The 22,706-nt window shown below is 43.6% G+C and overlaps 1 protein-coding gene across 4 annotated transcripts in view; it reads right to left on the minus strand.

Moving 5' to 3' along the window:
- The window catches only part of INTS4 (integrator complex subunit 4), a 108,919-nt gene that overhangs the window by 42,307 nt on the left and 43,906 nt on the right, over positions 1-22,706 (minus strand). For 2 of the 4 annotated variants that reach the window (XM_002708672.6, XM_089331478.1), the window contains 2 exons: positions 14,125-14,330; positions 4,843-4,985 (listed from right to left, as the gene is read on the minus strand). In XM_002708672.6, the coding sequence (XP_002708718.1) occupies positions 4,843-4,985; positions 14,125-14,330 (349 nt within the window). Of the gene's footprint in view, positions 1-4,842; positions 4,986-10,566; positions 10,657-14,124; positions 14,331-22,706 lie in introns of those variants that run through there. The other 2 variants (XM_089331480.1, XR_016233027.1) reach the window with 2 other exon arrangements.

Raw genomic sequence — 22,706 nt, forward strand, 5'->3', positions numbered from 1 at the left:
GTCTTCTATGTACAAAGTCAATCAAAAATTGATCTTAGTGGAGAATGGGACTGGGAATGGGAGAGGGGGGAAGGAAGAGGGGTGAGAGAATTGGTAGGAGGATGGGCATGGTGGGAAGAATCACTATATTCCCAAAATTGTAGTTATGAAATGCATGAAATCTGTATTCCTTAAATAAAAGGTTTCTTTGGGGGAAAATTTTTTTTAAAAATTACCTTATAGAGTTGCTATAGGGATTAAATGAAACAACATAAATAAAAGTACATAGTGGGGCTGGTGTTGTGGTGTAGCAAGTGAAACCTCTGCCTGCAGTACTGGCATCCCAAATGGGCAGGGGTTCAATAGCCAGAGCTCTACTTCTGATCCAGCTCTCTACTATAGCTTGGGAAAGCAGTGGAAGAAGGACCAAGTCCTTGGGCCCCTGCACCTGCATGGAAACCCAGAAAAAGCTCCTGGCTCCTGCCTTTTGATCAACCCAGCTTCAGCCATTGTGACCATCTGTGGAGTGAGATGGAAGATCTCTCTTTCTTTCTCTCTGCCTCTGCCTCTCTGTAACTCTGCCTTTCAAATTAATAAAACAATCTTAAAAAGAAAATACTACTAAGGTGTACCATGGTAAGAAACCAACAAACGTTAGCTATTACAGTTACATGAAGGCACTTCATAAAGAATGACACTAGTAAAGAAATCATGTATTTTTTATTATTTGTTAAGTTCAGGTTATGAATTAAAAAGAAATATAAATCTTAATCTCTGTTCTCATTAAGTTAATGATCTAGGTAATGCAAAGATGAGCAACATTATAAGGTAATGAACAACCAAATGAAGGACACTTTTTCTACCTGCTGAAGGTAGAACAGCACTGGCTAAGACATTCGTCCCATATCTGAGTACCTGAGTTTGATTCCCAGATCCAGCTCCCATTTCCAGTTTCCTGCTAATGCAGACCCTGGGAGGCAGTAGGTGATGGCTCAAGTAGTTAAGTCCCTGCCACCCATGTGGGAGACCTGGATTGGGTTCCCAGTAGCCCAGTCCTGGCCACTGAAGGCATCTGGGAAATGAACCAGCAGATAGATCCCTACATATCCGGGTCTCTCTAAGCTAGGCTGCAATTCTGGCTTCTTAATAGAGTTGATTTTTTACTCTTTTGTCTATTTTCTTATGTACATATTTCCTATTTCTCTCCCTTTCTGCTATTTCAGTCTTTCAGTAAACCCATGTTGTAAAAATTTTTTAATTTTTAAAAATTTATTTGAAAGGTAGAGAGACGAGAGAGAAAGAAAGGAACCTCCCACCCCCTGGTTCACCCTCCATAATAACCAAGGATGGGCCAAGCCCAAACCAAAAGCCAGGTACTCAATCAAAGTCTCCCATGTGAATGGCAGGGACCCATCTACTTGAGCCATCATACACTTTAAACTGCACTAAGAGCAACCTGGAGTCAGACCTCAAACTTAGTTACTCCAATAGGGGGTAGGGGTGTCTGAAGACACGTTCTAACCACTGTTCCAAACACCAAACCCTCAATCCATTTTTAAATTTCCACAGGACCCAACACAGTAATATGGTTATAACAAGTGCTCAGAAAGCATTTCTTGAATGAACTTAAGATAAATGAACACAACAAATTACCCCCTTCAGTGCTTTCATTTATGCATCTCTCTTTAGCAACACCCTAAAAACGTACTACTTTTTTGCTTTTACCATTTTATTTTTATTTAATTTATCTTATTTGAGAGATAGAGACAGGCAACCAGAAAGACCTCCCATCTGTCTGTACACTTCCAAAATGTCCAGGAACTGGGGATTCCATTCAAGTCTCCAACGTGGATAGTAGGGACCCTATCACTTGAGCCACAACCTGTCGCTCCCAGGATCTGAATTAGTAAGGAGCTGGAATCTGTAGCAGAGTCAGGTCTCAAAAAGGCACTCCATTATGAGATGCTAGTATCCCAAGCGGCATCTTAACTGCTGTACCGAACAGCTGTTCTCATGTGTAATTTTTTAATATTTATAAAGAAAGCTATTATTTATGGGAAGAGATTTTAAAGTTAAGTGACAATTAGAGCAGATAACTCAACATCTTTTGCAGCACTATACAGTTATGGAATTTTTTTGTCCACAATCACTCAATAAAGACAACTTCACACAGGGCAGACATTGTGGCAAAGCAGGTTAAGCTGCTACTTGGGACCCATGTTACTCCACTTCCAATGCAACTCCCTCATAATGTACCGGGAAGCAGCAGATGATGGCTCAAGTACTTAAGCCCTTGCTGCCCACACAGGAGCCCTGGAAGGAGTTCCTGGCTCCTGGCTTCAGCCTTGCACAGTACCAGTCACTGTGGCCTTTGGGGAGTAAACCAACAGGTGGAAGATCTTTCTGTCTCTCCCTCTCCCCTGTTACTCTGCCTTTCAAATAAACCAATCTCTAAAAAAAAAAAAAAAGAAGAAAAAAAAAACAAAATGGTAAGACACGAAATACCACAACTCTTGTTTTAATGCTAGAAAACTTTTGAGTGAAAAGTTCTGTAACAACTCCTTAATCAAGCAGAATTAATCATCTCCACAGAATATAGTTCCTGATAAGTGTTTATCCTCACTAAATCACTTACACTAAAAATGATGAGATTCTCCTTGAAAAAAATCAACAAATGTAGGATGAATTGGGCTAAATTAGACATACATGAAGAGAAGGCAAAAGAGAAAACTAGATACCAAAAACATGATCAAGATCAAAGACTCCCCTGGTATTGTAGCTTTCAACGTCTTCCAAACACTTAATTTAACCTTCAGTTTTCCTACTTTTAACCTGCTTATTTTTTAAGATTTGTTTATTTATTTGAAAGACAAAGTTACAGAGAAAGAGGGAGAGATAAAGAGAGATTTTTTTATCTGTTGGTTCACTACCCAAATGGCTGCAAAGCCTGGGACTGGACCGGGCTGAAGCTAGGAGCCTAGAACTCCATCCGGGTCTCCCACATAAACATGGGTAGCAGGGGTCCATGCACTTGGGTCACCCTCTGCTGCCTTCCCAGGCGCATCAGCAGGGAGCTGGATCAGACACAGAGCAGCTGGGACTCAAACCGGTGTTCATAATGCAATGCTGGCATCACAAATGAGGCTAAACCTGCTATGCCACAATACTAGCCCCAGTTTTCCTACTTTCAGTAATAAATTGTCTTTCTTCAAATGACATTCTTTTTTTTAATTAGTTCATTCTTTAAAAAAAAAAAAAAAAAAACAGATTGACTTATTTATTTGAAAGTCAGAATTAGAGAGTGGGGGAGAGAGAGAGGTCTTCCATCTGCTGGTTCATGCCCCAAATAGCCACAACAGCCAGAGCTGGTCAGGTCTGAAACCAGGAGTTTCTTCTTTGACTCCCTCGTGGGTGCAGGGGCCCAGGCACATTAGCAGGGAGCTGGATGGGAAGTAGAGCAGCCAAGACTCAATCCAGCCCCCATATGGGATGCCGGCACTGCAGATAGCAGCTTTACTTGCCATACCACAGTGCTGGCCCCTATAAATCATCCTGAAAACCAGTAAACTATATACAACTGGAGTATTTTTATCATATAAGTTTATTTAAATATGAGTAATACCATAACAAACATTTTTTAAAAAATGTTTATTTATGGGTCTGGCGCTGTGGTATAGTGGGCTAAGCCCTCAACAGCATCCCATATGGGCACCAGTCCTAGTCCTGGCTGCTCTTCTTCTGATCTAGCTCTCTGATATGGCCTGTGACAGCAGAAGATGGCTCAAGTTCTTTGGCCCCTGCACCCATGTGGGAGACCCAGAAAAAGCTCCAGCTTTGGATCAGCTCAGCTCTGGCCATTGTGGCCATTTGGGGAGTGAACCAGCAGATGGAAGACCTTTCTCTCTGTGGCCCCCACCCCCACACCTGTAATTCTACCTCTCAAATAAATAAATAAAATCTCTTTTAAAAATGTTTATTTATATTCATCTACCTGAAAGGCAGAGAGACAGAAACAAAGAAAGATCCTCCATCCATTGATGCACTCCCCAAATGCCAAAACAGCCAGGACTAGGCCAGCCAATGCCAAGAGTCCAGAATTCCATCCATGCCTCCCACATAGCTGATGGGGCCCTGGCACTTCAGCCATTATCCTTCGTATCCCAGGATGAATAAGCAAGACATTGGATCAGAAATGGAGGTGCTAGGACTTGAACCAGCACTCCAATATGGGATGTAGCATCCCAAGCAGAGGTCTAACCTGCTATGATACAATATCCACCCTCATGACACACATTTTATATTACACGTGTGCAAGTAGTTCTGCAAATAGAAATTAACAAATAGTGTTAAGAGCAAGACTGTAGTTGGTAAAGCTAGAGGTGACTGGGGGTAAAACTGATTAAGAATTTCCAGCTGTACATCAAGTGCTGGCCTGCTTCCAATCTCTATAATAATGTTGGCAGTCCTGTACAAAATGCAAAATAGACAAAGGCATGATTAATACTATTTAGAAGAAACAGGAGATCCATTTGATTCATCTCTGTACCTCTAACACCTACCACAGGGCTTGCAGCACAGTCATCAGCACATAGTAGGCACAGAAGATTTATTAGGAAAATACTAATAATATTATGTGCTATCCATTTTACAGAAGATTTATTAGGAAAATACTAATAATATTATGTGCTATCCATTTTAGGAATCAGATTCCTGAGAGTTTCGTTAGATTAATTCAGATTTCTAAATTATTGGGAAATTGAGGGCCATACCCTCAATCTGTGATGATTCACCAAATAATGTTACTATTAGACATTTACCACATTATGACACTCGGTCAGTATACGGGGGAGAGGGAGTCCTTACTTCCATATGGAGTCCCTATCCGTAGGGTACTTGGTTAAGTTTTTTAGCAGCTCCACCAGTGCAAGATGAATCCCTTCTTTAGTTGAAACATTAGTACAGCACAAGAGTTCATGAAGAGCCTCTCTAATATCTCTGGATGAATCCTTAAAAAAACAACAAACAGTTAGCAATGGTAATAGCAGTCACTGTTAATTAGCAAAACCAGCCTCCATTCACCATCCCTTGACCCCAGCCACCTTCTCATTTAGGGCAGCCAGGTGACAAAGCGTTCAGAAGTTTGCTGGCTGACACTCCTAAAAAGAACCTCATTTTAGTCATTAAGAATAGGACCAGCTTTGCTCTCTTTTGCTTTTTAAACTTTTTCCTTTCTGTTTAGAACTCAATCATGATGTTGAAGATACAAGAGCCTCCTTGAAACTACAAAGGACAGGCTAAGCAGGTCAAAGAAAAATGAGAGACAGGGCTGAGGTTCCTCAACTTTCTTGAACAGCTATCCTAGATCCCAGAATGCCTAGATTTAGACTTCGATTAAATAGGAAAAATAAGCTATTATACGGTAGACTATCATCAGACAGTCTGTTAACTACAGCAAGACACATGCTACAAAGTTTTGTGATTTTCTTTTATTTTTAATTTTTTTTATTTTTTATTTTTGACAGGCAGAGTGGACAGTGAGAGAGAGAGACAGAGAGAAAGGTCTTCCTTTGCCGTTGGTTCACTCTCCAATGGCCGCCGCGGCCAACGCGCTGCAGCCAGCGCAGCGCGTTGATCCAAAGGCAGGAGCCAGGTGCTTCTCCTGGTCTCCCATGGGGTGCAGGGCCCAAGGACTTGGGCCATCCTCCACTGCACTCCCTAGCCACAGCAGAGAGCTGGCCTGGAAGAGGGGCAACCGGGACAGAATCCGGCGCCCCGACCGGGACTAGAACCTGATATGACGGCGCCGCAAGGCGGAGGATTAGCCTAGTGAGCCACGCGCCAGCTTCTACAAAGTTTTATTCAATACAATTTGTCTTATCATTCAAAAAATCTGTTAAAATTTTTACTGGCAACAGGCACCATAGAAAGTGTTAGGATACTATGAACACAATTAATATTATATGAAATATAATAACAACCGTAATTTCAAGTCACTCATAGTATAAGGAGGAACAGGGATGCAGAACACTGTATTTCAGGCTGCAGTGACAATGTATAGGATCACATATGTCTGAAAGGGTCACAAGAAAACTCAGAAATAGTAATGCTATCATTGACTCTTAAAAAGTAGGGTCTGGCTCTGTGGCGCAGCAGGTTAAGCCACTGCCTGCAGTGTCAGCATCCCAATGAGCACTGGTTCAAGTCCCTGCTATTCTACTTCCAATCCAGATCTCTGCTATGGCCTGGGAAAGCAGTAGAAAATGGCCCAAGTCCTTGGGCCCCTACACCCGCATGGGAGACCCAGAAAAAGCTCCTGGTTCCTGGCTCTGGATCAGCACAGCTCCAGCTGTTGGGGCCAATTGGGGAGTGAACCAGCAGAAGACCTCTCTCTCTCTCTCTCTCTGCCTCTACTTCTCTCTCTGTGTAACTCTCTTTATTAAAAAAAAAAAATTATTTTATTTGAAAGGCAGAGTTAGAGAGAGGCAGAGACAGAAAGAGATAGACAGAAAGGTCTTCCATCTGCTGGTTCACTCCCCAGATGGCCACAACAGTCGGAATTGTGTTGATCCAAAGCCAGGAGCCATGAGCTTCTTCCAGGTCTCCTCAGGACTTGGGCCATCTTCCACTTTTCCCAGGCCACAGAAGAGAGCTGGATATGAAATGGAGCAGCCAGGACTCAAACTGGCGCCCATATGGGATGCTGGCACTGCAGGCAGCGGCTTTACCCGCTATGCCACAGCGCCAGCCCCTGACGTTCAAATAAATAAATAAATGTAAAAAAAAAAGTCAGTGGGGTACCAGTGCCTGTGGTGAAATGGGTGCTTGTGGTGAATGGCTGCTGTCTGCACTGCTGGAATCCCATACGGGTGCTGGTTTGAGACCCAGCTGCTCCACTTCCAAACCAGCTCTCCACTATGGCCTAGGAAAGCAGTAGCAGATACCCAAGGGCTTGGGCCCATACAGCCATGTGGGAGACCTGGAAGAAGTTCCTGGCTCTTGGCTTTGAATCGGCCCAGCTCCAGCCATTACAGCCATTTGGGGAGTGAACCAGCGGATGAAAGAACTCTCTCTCTCTCTCTCTGCCTCTGCCCCTCTACTCTCCCAAATAAATAAATAAGGGGAGTATTAATAGCAGTCATGATTCCTACACCCCAGAAATTTAGTATCTAGGAAGGGAGACAGATATGCACAAGGACAAAGAGTAACAATCACTTCATTGCTCTTAAGGAGGAGTATAGGAATTACAATGAGAGCACAGAATGAAGATTCTCTCAATTTTCTGGGAAAAAGGAGCTGGTGGATCAGAAGGCTTCAGAGAAGGTGACAAGTGAGCTCAGACATAAAGAATTCATTCATTTCTCCAGGTATTAATCCATTCAACATTTATTAAGCACTTCTTAAACATTTAAACATCCATCAAGCACCTATATGTGTCAGGTACTAGGGATCCAGCATTGATTAAAATCAAATCCAGGACATCAAAAGTAGGAAGACAAAAATAAATACAGTTGTCCCCCCATATTATCAGAGAATGGTTCCAGGACTTCATTCAGACACCAAAATCCACAAATGTCCAACTCCCTTATGTAAAATGTTTGCATGTTTTAAAGAGAGCATAAAACCTACACGACTAGAGTTGAAAAAACAAAAAACCAATAGTAAGAGATGGCATCAGAGAAGTAGACTCTGCTCTCAACATCTCCTGCTAACCACACAAAATAATTAGAAAAGGTCCCCAACAGCATCTTTATGCAAATAAACGCACACACATCAGTCCTAATCTTACTTGGGATCTCCAAAACAGTTTTTGCTAGTTTTGCAACTTTTTTTTTTAAAGATTGATTTATTTACTTGAAAGTCAGAGTTACAGAGAGAGAGACAGAGAGACAGAGATCTTCCATCCACTGGTTCACTACCCAGATGGCTGCAAGGCCGGGGTGGGGCCTGGCCCAAGCCAGGAGCTTCATCCAGGTCTCCCAAATGTGGCAGGGGCCCATGCTGTCCTGAGCCACTAGCAGGGAGCTGCCTTGGAAGTGGAGTAGCCAGGAATCAAACAAGCACCAAAATGGCATGCTGGCATCATAGGTGGTAGCTTTAAGAGCTACACCACAATGCCAAGGTCTAAAAACTTTCTAATGTGTACACTTTGAAATATACATAAAAGTAGAATATATTACCCAATTTCAATAACTGTCAACTCACAGTCTTATCTACCCCTTTACCAATTCCTCCCAATCAGATGAAAGCCAATCACAGAAACTATAGTATTATGTTGGTTAATATTTCCAAAAAACTCTTTAAAAAATAAAAATTCTTTATAGAAAATTAAAACACTGATCTCATGCCTAAAAATTTAAAAATTCCTAATATTAAATATCAAGTCATTACTTAAATCTTCCTGATTGACCCAAATATTTTGTTTGTTTTAGTCATGCCCCGGATAAAGTCTACACATTGCAATTGGATAATATGTTTCTTAACTACCATTCAATATACAAAATATTTTTCCAGCTTATTTTGTCTTTTTTTGTTGTAATTTCTCCACTTTATGTCCTATGATGGCATTTATTTAGATATTGTTTTTTAAAGATTTATTTCATTTATTTGAAAGTCAGAGTTACAGAGAGAGGTAGAGCCAGAGAGAGATGTCTTCCATTCCACTGGTTCACTCCCCAAATGGCTGCAATGGCTAGAGCTGAGCTGATCCAAAGCCAGGACCAGGAGCCTCTTCCAAGTTTCCCATGTGGGTGCAGAGGGCCAAAGAGTTGGGCCTTATTCTACAGCTTTCCCAGGCCACAGCAGAGAGCTGGATCAGAAGCAGAGCAGCCGGGACTCAAACCGGTGCCCATATGGGATGCAGGCACTGCAGGCTGGCGCTTTAACCCGCTGCGCTAAGTGCCAGCAGGTAAAGCCACCACCTACAGTGCTGGCATCCCAGATGGGCACCAGTTCGAGACCTGGCTGCTCCACTTCCGATCCAGCTCTCTGCTATGGCCTGGGAAAGCAGTGGAAGATGGCCCAAACCCTTAGGCTCCTGCACCCACGTGGGAGACCCAGAAGAAGCTCCTGGCTCCTGGCTTCAGATCAGCACAGCTTCGGCCTTTGCGGTCTATTGAGGAGTGAACCAGTGGATGGAAGACGTCTCTCTCTGCCTCTCCTTCTGTGTAACTCTGAATTTCAAATAAATAAAGGAGAGGGGGTCAACATGTCACTCATGCCCACAAAAATCCTCCAATGGTTTCCTGTATTGCTTAGAATAAAAGCCGAACATCTTACAATGGTCTATAAGGCTCTTCACTTGTTACCTCCCTATGCAGCTCTCAGCCTTTATCGTGTATCACATTTCTACCTTCTTCCTATATCCCACCTATATTATTCTTTATACTCTGTTCTGCAAACACACCAAAGTTCATTTGTGCCTAAGAGCCTTTCCACTAGCTGCTGTCTCTACCTGAAGTTCCCTCCCCAGTCTTGATATGGCTGGCTTGCTTTTGTCATTCAACACACAACTCCCATATTATAACTTGTGAAAGGCTTTACCAGTCTCTTCAATACAGTGAAAATCCTCACTCCTCTATCACACTTTATCTTCTGCGAAAGTTGTATCACTATCTGAAATCATTTTGTTTTTCTATCTCGCTTTGAATATAAGTTCTTTCAGAGCAGGGACCCTAAATGTTTTGAAACCACTTTGTTGATACCCCTGTAATTCCAGTGGTGCTTTTTAGATAAATGGATTTCTCTAGGTGGGATAATATCACAACAAAGGCCAGTGAAGCTGGAAGGATCAGCCAGTTAAGGCTCAAAGCAATAGCAATGAAGTACAGTCACACAGTAAATATAAGGGAGCAAAGAGTAACATGGTCAAGGAACAGTTTAGAGACAATGAGCTCGTCTAAGTCTAAATACTTGAACAGAATTCCAAATTAAGGACTTTATAGCTATACAAATTCTTTGTGAGTTATACACAAAAGTGCTCACAAATAGTATACAGATGGCCCTGTGAACAATTCTGTACATTAAAACATAGCTTGGGACACAGCTACTCAGCAACAATTTACCGAGCACCTAATCGTGGCAGATGCCTCAAGGCAGTGGGAATAAAAGAAGTGCAAAGAGGGGCCGGCGCCATGGCTCACTTGGTTAATCCTCCGCCTGCGGTGCCGGCATCTCATATGGGCGCTGGGTTCTAGTCCTGGTTGCTCCTCTTTCAGTCCAGCTCTCTGCTGTGGCCCTGGGAAGGCAGTGGAGGATGGACCAAGTGCTTGGGCCCCTGCACCCGCATGGGAGACCAGGAAGAAGCACCTGGCTCCTGACTTCGGATCAGCACAGCTCCAGCTGTAGCAGCCATTTTTGGGGTGAACCAACGGAAGGAATACTTTTCTCTCTGTCTCTCTCTCACTGTCTAACTCTATCTGTCAAATTAAAAACAAAAGTGCAAAGAGCCAGAATGCTGATACCTTGAGCAGCTCAGTCTTGAAGAATGAAAAAATACTGATCAATGCTAGGGTATTATACAAAGGGTTGAATGGGAACAACGGGGAGCAGCACTTAACCCCACCCATGCTGAGGGTAGTAGTTAGGGAAGGGTTCTTGGATAAGTTACCTGAAGTAGACCAGGAAGAAGCAGAAGTCTATCAAGGGAAAAGTGGCAGATTTGCAGGCAAGGGGGAAAACCTATGACGACGGAGGAAAACTGATGAGGAAATGCATGATGCGTAGGACAGCAACCACAGCGTAAAATATAAGGTAAGGAACAGAAGGAAAGAAAGCCAAAAGGAAAAAGAGTAGCAAGATCACAGAGGCCACCTGGAAGATAATACACAGAGTATACACCTGTGTAGGGAAATAAATAAATAAAATTTCTAATCCAGGAAAAATCTAAATAGAAACGTTGTATATCTGAGAGAATGGTAACTACCTTCAAAACCAAAGCACCCAATCTGCTTTCTCAAGTAGGTGGCAGAAGTCTGTGATAAATGTGCTAAGAACTAAATTTTAAATTGCTATCCCTCTTATATTACACTTCCAAAAACTCTGGTGCTCACAAATAAAATTCAGATACTCGAAAAATAAACTAAGAATCACACAGCGTTGTACAGCCTACGAAGCAACTCTGTGTTCATAACCTGGCATAAATACTTATTAGCTATGTGACCACAAGCAAATAGCTTTTTTCTCTGTAAATCTACATGATTGAATAAATCAGTCTCTAACATTTCTTTCTGCTGAAACAGCCTATGACTCCCCAGAAGAATAAAACAAAATCAAAGGCTGAAAAGAACTCGATTATTTGATCCTTGTTTTATCTATAGAAACTTCCCGTCCCTTAACCACCTCTTCAACTGTATTCCACCATTATCATGAATACTTTTTAATCCCTTGAAAATATTAACTTTGAATCTTTTAGAACTCTGCTTCCATCCTATAACTAGTGATACTCCCTGGATTCACTGGAGCAGCTGTTGTGGCACAGTGGGTTAAGCCAAAGCCTGGGATGCCTACATTCCCTATCAGAGTGCCTAGGATCGAGTCTTGCTTCCATATCCATCTTCCTGCTAATGCACATGGGAGGCAGTAGATGATGGCCTAAGTTGCTTGGGTTCTTGGTACAAGGAGACTCGGATGGAGTTCCTGTATCCTGGCTTTGGCATAGCCAGCCCTCACTCCCAATTCCCTAGTCATTTGGCCTTTCAAATAAACAAACTTTTTTTTAAAGATAGATTTATTTATTTATTTATTTGACAGGTAAAGTTACACACAGTGAGAGAGAGAGACAGAGAGAAAGGTCCCCCATCCGCTGGTTCATTCCCTAAATGGCCACAACCGCCAGAGCTATGCCGATCAGAAGCCAGGAGCCAGGTGCCTCCTCCTGGTTTCCCATGTGGGTGCAGGGGCCCAAGCACTTGGGACATCCTCCACTGCCCTCTCGGACACAGCAGAGAGCTGGACTGGAAGAGGAGCAGCCGGGACTAGAACCTGGCGCCCATATGAGATGCCGGCGCTGCAGGCGGAAGATTAACCTAGTGCGCCATGGCGCCAGCCCCCAAACAAACTTTTTTAAAAAGATTTACTTGTTTATTTATTTGAAAGGCAGAGTTAGAGAAAAGGAGAGGCAGAGGCAGAGGCAGAGGCACAGAGAGAGAGGTCTTCCATCCTCTGGTTCACTCCCCAGATGGCTGCAATGGACAGAGCTGAGCATATCCAAAGCCAGGAGCCAGGAGCTTCTTCCGGGTCTCCCACATGGCTGTAGGGGCCCAAGCCCTTGGGTGATCTGCTACTGCTTTCACAGGCCACAGCAGAGAGCTGGATCAGAAGTGGAGTAGCCAGGACACAGACTAGCACTCATATGGGATGATGGCACTGTAGGCAGCAGTTTTACCTGCTGCACCACAGCGCTGGACCCACAAATAAACTTTTTAAAAATTAATTAATTAATTAATTTGAAAGGCAGAGTTACAGAGAGGCAGAGGCAGAGAGCAAGAGAGGTTTTCCATCTGGTGGTTCACTCCCCATATGGCCATTAACGGTCGGAGCTGCATTGATTCGAAGCCAGGAGCCTCTTCTGGGTCTTCACATAGTACAGAGGCCCAAGTACTTGGGCCATCATCTACTGCTTTCCCAGGCCATAGCAGAGAGCTGGAATGGAAGTACAGCAGCTGGGACTTAAACTGGCACCCATATGGGATGCCAGCACTGCAGGCAGCAGCTTTCCCTGCTATACCATGGTGCCAGCCCCCACAAATAAACTTTTAAAAACAAAAAAAATAAAGGGTCTAGCATCGTGGCACAGCACAGTAAGATGCCACTTGCAATCCCCTATCAGAGGGCAGGTTCAAGTTCCAGCTGCTCCACTTCTGATCCATCTCCCTGCTAATGCACCTAGAAAGGAAGCAGAAGTTGGTTCAAGTACCTGGGTCCCTGGCACCCATGTGGGAGACCTGGATGGAGTTCTTGGCTCCTGGTTTCAGGCTGGTTCACCCCTGCCTATAGTGCCCACTGGTGGATGAAAAATCTCTCTCTCTCTGTCGCACTTCCTCCCTGACACTCTTTCAAATAAATCTAAAAAAAAAAAAAAAAGACTCATTAAATTCTGCCGTTCCTTCAAATGACCACTATAGCATTTTTTTTTTTTTTTTTTTTGACAGGCAGAGTGGACAGTGAGAGAGAGAGAGACAGAGAGAAAGGTCTTCCTTTGCCGTTGGTTCACCCTCCAATGGCCGCCGCGGCCGGCGCGCTGCGGCCGGCGCACCGCGCTGATCCGATGGCAGGAGCCAGGAGCCAGGTGCTTTTCCTGGTCTCCCATGGGGTGCAGGACCCAAGCACCTGGGCCATCCTCCACTGCACTCCCTGGCCACAGCAGAGAGCTGGCCTGGAAGAGGGGCAACCGGGACAGAATCCGGCGCCCCGACCGGGACTAGAACCCGGTGTGCCGGCGCCGCAAGGCGGAGGATTAGCCTAGTGAGCCGCGGCGCCGGCCCACTATAGCATTTCTTCTTCCTTCCCTGTGTCCCCAACCTTACTTAATTTAACTTAGGTTAGATACTTTCCTAATCAGAGCAATACACAGTTGACTCAGATTTCCCATCCACAGGCAGATTCCTCCATCTTGAAGGAGCAGTGTGATGAGAGGACAGAACTGTGCTGTCATATACATTGCTGTAACACCAATGCCTAGCACAGATACTTGAAAAATAAACTAAGAACCACACAGGGTTGTTCTGTTAAAGGGGCGGAAGTGGGAGACACTCAACAGGTAGCTGATGAAGAAATAAGTAACAAGGGGCCAGCGCTGTGGCGTAGCAGGTGAAGCCACTGCCTGCAGTGCCAGCATCCCATATGGGTGCTGGTTCCAGTCCCGGCTGCTCCACTTCTGATCCAGCTCTCTGCTATGGCCTGGAAAGGCAGTAGAAGATGGCCCAAGTCCTTGGGCTCCTGCACCCGCGTGGGAGACCCAGAAGAAGCTCCTGGCTCCTGGCTTCAGATCGGCCCAGTGCTGGCTGGGCCAGCTGAGGAGTGGACCAGCAGATGGAAGACCTCTCTCTCTTTCCCTGCCACTCCTTCTCTCTCTCTATAACTCTTTCAAATAAATAAATAAAAGCCTCAGAGAAAGAAAGAAAGAAGTAACAAACTGGAAACACTCACCTCTAACACAGCCAGGACAGTGTCAAGCTGATCTTCTCGGAGGGTAATATTGTTGGAGATTTTTCTCATAGTATGTATGGACTGCAGACGTACTTCTTCAATTTCATCGTTAAACATGTCGACCAGGAAATCAAGGCACTTCTCAGCAAAAGAGGGTGAAGACTGGGCCAGCATGCAGAGAGCCTCCACGGCAGCAATGCGGACCTCTGGGGAAAGGGGACAAACAGAAGTGCACAGCAAGTAAGGGGCCACGGGAACAATCCAAGATGGACTCCTTCTCATTCAGGCGGTATTCCATTCTCCAATCCTCTCACTCTATAAACTTTGCCTGGGAGGTTTCCAACATTCCACAGATTGAGCTACCACCTTCACAGTGATCTGAGAACATGGACTCTGGTGGCACAAGAACTGAGATTTAAACCTGCCATTACATACATGTGACTGAGTTACACATGTGTCAACATTAATTGAATTTCTTGAAAACTAGGTTGTCCTACTTCCTCAGGATTCCAATCACAATAAAACATTTTTAAAATGTCAGTATCATTATTTTTTAAAAGATTTATTTAGTTATTTGAAAGAGTTACAGAGAGAGGGAGAGACAGAGAAGAAATCTTCTATCTGCTGGTTCACTCCCCAGATGAGAGCAACAGCCTGTGCTGGAGCAGGCCAAAGCCAGGAGCTTCATCCAGGTCTCCCACCTGGGTGGCAGGGACCCAAACACTTGGGCTATCTATCTTCCACTGTTTTTCCCAGGCCATTAATATGAGCTAGATTGGATGTGGAGCAGCCAGGACATGAACCAGTGCCCATATGGGAAGCCAGTGTTGCAGATAGCAACTTTATCTGCTATGCCACAATCCTATCCCTATTAAGATTATAATAATCTAGATATTATTTTCATTTCAGAAATAAGATTCAGCAAAGTGAGTGAACTAACTTGCCTCAGAGTGAGGGCAGAGACAAGTCTAGGACCCAGGTATGTTGATTCTAAGTTAGCATCATAAATGATTAAGGGTACATGCTATAGAATGGCATAGGTCTCAGAGCGCATTGTAGAAAGTGATTCCTCCAATAATTTGGAAAATGATCTTGAATAAGTAACTTAATTTCCTGGCACCCAATTTTAACACCTGTTAACTGGAGATATCCATTCCCTTACAGAATTGTAATGAGCTAATGCAGGCAAAGCATGTAATGCGCTGCCTGGCATACGTTAAAGGCTCAATAAGGGCACGGGTATGGCTTTTGTGAACAGAGGTACATCTTCTACCTCTATATGCTCAGAACATGTAACTGTGAAGTCACAAAACCCAGGAAGCTCTTCAGTTGTTCACTAAGAAATATTTCCTTAATACGACATGCCAGGCCCTGTACTAAGCAAGACAGAGAGACAAGAAATAAGAGACAGAAAATGCGTGTAAGACTTCAAACGTGGTTGTTTTATTTCAGTGGTTCCCAAACAGTTATACAACAAAATATATGGTTTATTTAAGAAATAAAAAACTTAAATAAAATTATGATTGAAACTCAAAAATGGATTTTGGTTTTGTCTAAGAAAGGTTTTAAAGGCATATTAAAAGTAGACTTATTACATTAAAGGGAGATGATTCACATTTTTCTTGGTACTTATGAATTCTTCCTTTTCATGAGAAGGGAAGGATTTTTCTACTTCAGAATAATATAATTTACACATGAAATTCCTAATAATCATAAAGCAAGCCACAGATGAATCCAAGCATGTTAACTACTACTGGCTCTTCTTCCTAGGGTTTTATCCGTTCACTATACTGACCTATGTATAACCCTGCCAAGTCCACAAAGGAAATCACAGAGGAACTTCTGACATGACCTGAGCTGATGCAACTCCAAGCAGAAGCCAGGAAACCTGTTTTAACCTCCTGTACAGCCTGGCTATACACAAGCAAATTAGCATTTCTATAGGGCTTTTAGGAATGTTTAAAATTGGCAACTTGTTAAGAGGGTCCAGGGCAGAGAAAAGCAACATGCTATACTGAGAGAGAGAGAGAGAGATAACAGAAAGATCACTAGCATCTGAACACGTGTAATCTGATCCTGGCTCAGTTACTTACTACCTTTGTACTTAGTACCAATATACAAAGATGAAAAAGAATAGATTATCACTTGATAAGTACTTACAAACAAGAATAATTAATAGCATTACAGAGTTAAGAGTGTTCCAATGGAAAACCACAGGGAGTAACAGAAAAGGCAAAACAGGGACATAGCTCAGTCACCATGACCAGAGGCAGCTTTCTGGAACAACTGAACCATAAAATAATACCTCAAGGAGCAACTAGTCCAAAAGCAAGAAAAGATCTTTCTAGGCAGAAAAACTGCTCACACAAAGTCCCCAAAGGGAAGGAGAACATGGAATAATTAGATAACTAAAAGTATGTGTGTGGCTGGCGCCGTGGCTCACTTGGCTAATCCTCTGCCTGCGGCGACGGCACCCCAGGTTCTAGTGCCGGTTAGGGCGCCGGATTCTGTCCCGGTTGCTCCTCTTCTAGTCCAGCTCTCTGCTGTGGCCTAGGAGGGCGGTGGAGGAAGGCCCAAGTGCTTGGGCCCTGCACCCGCATGGGAGACCAGGAGGAAGCACCAGGCTCCTAGCTTCAGATCAGCGCAGAGCGCCGGCCACAGCACGCCAGCCGTAGCAGCCATTTGAGGGGTGAACCAACGGAAAAGGAAGACATTTCTCTCTGTCTCTCCCTCTAACTCTGCCTGTCCAAAAAAAAAAAAAAAAAAAAAGTATGTGTGAGGAAGCGTATGTATAGTATAGTGGTCAACATACTGGTTTGACACCTATGTCTCCATCAATGTACTGGAGTCTGACACCTGACTCCAACTTCTGACTCCAGCTTCCAGCTAATACAGATCTTGGGAGGCAGCAGTGATGGTCAGTTAACTGTTTTCCTACCACCCATACAGGAGACCTGGATTGAGTTCCTGGCTCCAGGCTTCAGCCATTGTGGGCATTTGGGAAGTTGACCAGCTTCAGATTAACCTATGTCTATTTGTCTCTTTATCTCTCATTGATGCCTGAATAGGGTCTGTTCACTTTCCAAACTTAAGTTACTTTAATAAAATTTTTTTTGACAGGCAGCATTAGACAGTGAGAGAGAGACAGAAAGGTATTCCTTCCGTTGGTTCACCCCCCCAAATGGCCACTACGGCCAGCGCGCTGCACCAATCCGAAGCCAGAAGCCAGGTGCTTCTCCTGGTCTCCCATGAGGGTGCAGGGCCCAACCACTTGGGCCATCCTCCACTGCCTTCCCGGGCCACAGCAGAGAGCTGGACTGGAAAAGGGGCAACCGGGACAGAACTGGCGCCCCAACTGGGACTAGAACCCGGGGTGCCGGGGCTGCAGATGGAGGATTGCCCTAGTGAGCCACGGTGCCAGCCACTTTAATTAAATTTTAGGGATTTAGTTCATCCTAAAAAGATGAAAAGCTTATAACTAAACTGCATAAGTATTAATCATGATGAAATTACAGAAACTAGCCAAAGAAAAAAGACAACAGAAACCAAATGCAATGGATTTCAGTTACTCATCTAGCATAATTTCCTTTTTTAATACACATATAATTCTTGTACATTTTTATGGGGTACAGGTTAATATTTCAACACATGTATACACTATAAACTGATCAAATGAAGTAATTAGCACTTCCATTTCCTTATCTTTCATATTTACAGCCTGCAAGATCCTGTCTTCAGATTCTTCATAGAGCATGTAATACATTATCATGAACTATGGTCATCCCAATGCGCTGTGGACTAGAAATTACCACAACTTCAACTAATTCCTACACAGTTCCATATCCATGGGTTCAACTAACTTTTGCTCAAAAATGGAAACAAGAATTCATCTGTACTAAACATGCATGAAATTTTTTTCTTGCTACTATTCCCTAAACAATTCGGTGTAACAATTAGATATCATTTATAACTGCATAAGGTATTAGAGGAACCTAGAAATGATTTGAAGTGTATGGAATGATAAAGCATAGCTTTTATGTAAATTTTATATAAAGGATTTGAGCATTCAGACAGGACAAATGATCCACAAGTACCACAAGAAGACTACACAAGGAACATCTTAGAGAAAATTGGATAATATGTTCCAACTCTTACATCTACTGGTTAAAAATTGTTTTTCCAAATAATATTTTTGCCATTGTAAGAAGTTCTATCCTGAGGTAATTTTTTAAAGACTAGGGTTTTAATCCTTTCACTGACACAAGTTTATTGTAAAATTTGAACAGTCAACATTATCTTCCCATGCCTGTGACCCTCGCTGAATATGAGGAGGCCGAGTCAAGCAGTGTAAAGTACTGACCTTTTGTAATCTATGTGACAGAGACAGCGTCATATAATGGTGTTTCACCTTGTATCACCAGTGCTTTACAGCACTTCTATTATAAGGAGTAACAAAGCCCAGCTTTATCCTACCAGGACAAGACAAATACAAAATGCAGTCGTGTGTCACTTAATGATGGGGATACAGTCTAAGAAACGCATCATTAAAGTGTTTTCACTGTTATGTGAACATTACAGAATGTACTTACACAAACCAAGATGTATAGGTCAATTACTTGGTACAGCCTCCTGATACAATCTAGAGACACATTTTGTGATGCATGAGGCTACTGCTGATATAAAATGGCATACTGCTTTACACTAAGCTTTTTTTTTTTTTTTTAAGATTTATTTATTTGAAAGTCAGAATTACAGAGAGAGAAGGAGAGGCGGGGGGGTGGGGTCCTTCCATCCGATGGTTCACTCCCCATTTGGCTGCGATGGCCCGAGCTGTGCCGATCCGAAGCCCAGCAGGTGCCAGGAACTTCTTCAGGGTCTACCACACAGGTGTAGGGGCCCAACGACTTGGGCCATCCTCCATTGCCTTTCCAGGCCATAGCAGAGAGCTGGATCAGAAGTAGAGTAGCCGGAACACAAACCGGTGCCCATATGGGATGCTGCCACCAGCCTCACCAGCTATGCCACAGTGTGGGCCCCTACACTAAGCTTTTTTAAGTAGGAGTACATTTGAAAATAATGATGGGGGTCGGCGCTGTGGCATAGTGCTGGCATCCCATATGGGCTCCAGTTTGAGTCCCAGCTGTTCCACTTCCAATTCCAGTTCCCTGCTATGGCCTGGGAAAGCAGTAGAAGATGGCCCAGGTCCTTGGGCCCCTGCACCAACATGGGAGACCAGGAAGAAGATCCTGGCTCCTGGCTTCGGATTGGTGCAGCTCCAGCTGTTGTGGCCAGTTGGGGAGTTAACCAACAGATGAACGACCTCTCTCTCTGCCTCTTCTCTCTCTTCTGACTTCAAATAAATAAATAAATCTTTAAAAAAAAAAAAAAAGAATAGAAAAAAAATTATAGGAGCAGGCATTTAACCTAGTAGTAAAGATGACTGTATCTCATATCAGAGTCTCAGCTCCTGACTCCAACTTCTAGGTTAAGCTGACCCCTGGAGGCAGCAGGTGATGGCTCAAGTAATTGAGCTCCTACTATCCATGTGGAAGACCTGGATTGAGTTCTCGGCTCCTGATTTCAATATGGCCCAGACCTCTGCATTCAGGGCTTTTGGGTAGTAAACCAGTAGACAGGAGCTCTCTGTCTCCCAGATAAATAAATAAATAATAAAAAGTACTCATATAGCAAATACATAAACCAATAGCAGTCATTATCATTATCAAACATATATACTGTACATGACTGTATGTGCACCACAAGCACAAGGGTAATGTGTTGTGCTATGACATTATAACAGCTATGACAGTACTAAGTGACAGGAATTTTTCAGCTCCAATATCATCTTTTGGGAGCACAGTGATGTAAGCAGTCTATCACTGACCAAAAGTTATGCAGAACATGACTGTATGCCAAACAAACAGCAATTATTTCAGACCCTGAACCTAAGGCAATGAAGGACAGAAATCACTAAAAGATGGGAAATAAATGGGATGAGTTCCATCATTATAGCAATTTAGTGCTTGAAGAATTTTCAGATTACTGGTTTCCCCGAGCTAACAGAGCTGGATGTCTGGGGAGAACAATGTTGCTAGAGTTCACAGAAAGCAAAGAACTACACGAGGAGACAGAAAACTTGGGAGATTGCAAAGGGTCCTCCTTGGTCTTCAGCTGAGTTCTGATCTGTGAGGAAACCTGAGGCCTGGAAAAGAATCACCCAAAAGGACTAGAGGAAACAATTCCCAGAACTCATACAAGGCCTTGTAGCAGTTTATTCAGAAGAGTTTAATTCAGTAACGGAGAAAAATAAACCCCAGACTAAATGCAGCCGTGGCCCTGTCTAGCAAAGCTTAAAAATAAGGCCTGAGCAAAATGCATCCCAGAATAAGCTCAAGAATATTTACAAAAATAAGAAATAATGTTCACTACCAAACAAAGTAAAATTTACAACACGCAGCATTCAATTAAAAATTACCAGGCGCTGGGCCAGCCCTGTTGTATAATGGGCTAAACCGCCACCTGTAGTGCCAGCATCCTATGTGGGTGCCAGTTTGAGTCCTGGCTACTCCACTTCCAATCCAGCTCTCTGCTATAGCCTGGGAAAGCAGTAAAATATGGCACATATTTTACACACAAGTCCTTGGGCCCCTATAGCCACGTGGGAGACCTGAAAGAGGCTCCAGGCTCCTGGCTTTGGATTAGCGCAGCTCTGGCCGTTGCAGACAACTGGAGAGTCAACCAGCGATGGAAGACCCCCCCCTTTTCTGCCCCTGCCTCTCTGTAACTCTGCCTTTCAAATAATAAATAAATATATCTTTAAAAAAAGGTAAAGATTAACCATGGTAAGTAGAAAGATGAAAGACACCAAAAAGACCCAAATTCTAATTGAACTTCTAAGGGTGAAAACACAATATCTGACATGAAAAACACACTGGATGAGATTTTTTTTATTTTTTATTTGAATAACAGATGGAGAGACAGATCTTCCATTCACTGGATCACTCCCCAAATGTCCACAATTGCTGGGGCTGGACCAGGCCAAAGCCAGGAGCATGGAACTCCACATGGGTCTCCATGTGGATGGCAAGGGCCTAAGTCTCTGCTGCTTTCCCAGGCCATTAGCAGGGAGCTGGATCAGAAGCAGAGCACCTAGGACTCAAACCAGTACTCATATGTGATGAGTCCTTGGGCCCTGCACCCGCGTGGGAGACCAGGAGGAAGCACCTGGCTCCTGGCTTCAGATCGGCGCAGCGCACTGGCTGTAGAGGCCATCTGGGGGGTGAACCAATGGAAGGAAGACCTTTCTCTCTCTCTCTCACTGTCTAACTCTGCCTGTCAAACACACACACACACACACACACACACAGAGGGAAACAAAAATAAGGAAAAAGAACAGCCTGTGATGAGTGCAGAATGCCTTTAATACTCTAATGCACAGGTAACTGGAGTATCCAAAGGGCCACATAGCCATCAAAACATTCTAAAAAAAAAAAAAAAAAATAGCTGAACACTTTTCAAACATGATAACTACTATCAACTATTTGCTCCGAGAAGCTCAAAAAACACCAAATGCAAGAAACATGAAGAAAAAAATACACCAAGGCAAATTGCTTAAAATCAGTGATACAGAGAAAAATCGTAAAAGCAGCTTGAGCAAAAAAGACATGTTATCTACCGAAGAACAAATGTAGATACTGACATCTAACTATGGAGCAACATCTTTAGGATACCAAAGAGGGGGCTGGCATTGTGGCACAGTGGGTTGGGCCACTGCCAGAATCCCATATGAGCAGAGGTTCCAGCCCAGGTGGCTCCGCTTCTGATCCAGCTTCCTGTTAATGCACCTGGGACAGCACTAGCTTCAGCCTGACTCAACTTTGACCGTTGTGGCCATTTGGGAAATGAACCAGCCAATGGAAGCTCTCTCGCTCTCTCGTGTGCTCTCTCACTCTCTCTGTCACTCTGCCTTTCTAATAAATAAAAAATAAAATATTTTTTTAAGAATCAAAGGGGGAAAACCTATTAAGTCAGAATTTTATTCCCATGAAAGAAGGAAGAAGAGAAGGAAAAGATCCTATCTGCTGCTTCACTCCCCAAATGACCAAGCGTGAGCCAGCTTGGAGCCAGGAACTCTAGCCAAGTCTCCCATGTGAGTGGCAGAGGCCCAACTATTTAAACCATTACCACTGCTTCCCAGACCTGTATTACTAGGAAGCTGGAGCCAAGAGCAGAACAAGTTATAGAACCCAGGCACTCTGATACGGGACAGGGGCATCTTAAAAGCTAGGATAAATGCATGCCTTGAAAACGTCCTTTGGTAATGAAGAAATATTTTAAATGAAGTCATATAAAGTCTTTGTGGCCAGTTACACCTGGGTTTAATTCCTGCTTCTATCTCTCACAAGCTAAATGTCTAAGAACAAATTATTAGCTTCAATTTTTACTACCAGTTAGGCCGGCACCGCGGCTCACTAGGCTAATCCTCCGCCTTGCGGCGCCAGCACACCGGGTTCTAGTCCCGGTCAGGGTGCCGGATTCTGTCCCGATTGCCCCTCTTCCAGGCCAGCTCCCTGCTGTGGCCC

This window comes from Oryctolagus cuniculus, chromosome 1 (assembly GCF_051225735.1).
Source record: "Oryctolagus cuniculus isolate XC-2025 breed Fujian yellow rabbit chromosome 1, ASM5122573v1, whole genome shotgun sequence".
In the NCBI taxonomy this organism is placed as follows: domain Eukaryota; kingdom Metazoa; phylum Chordata; class Mammalia; order Lagomorpha; family Leporidae; genus Oryctolagus; species Oryctolagus cuniculus.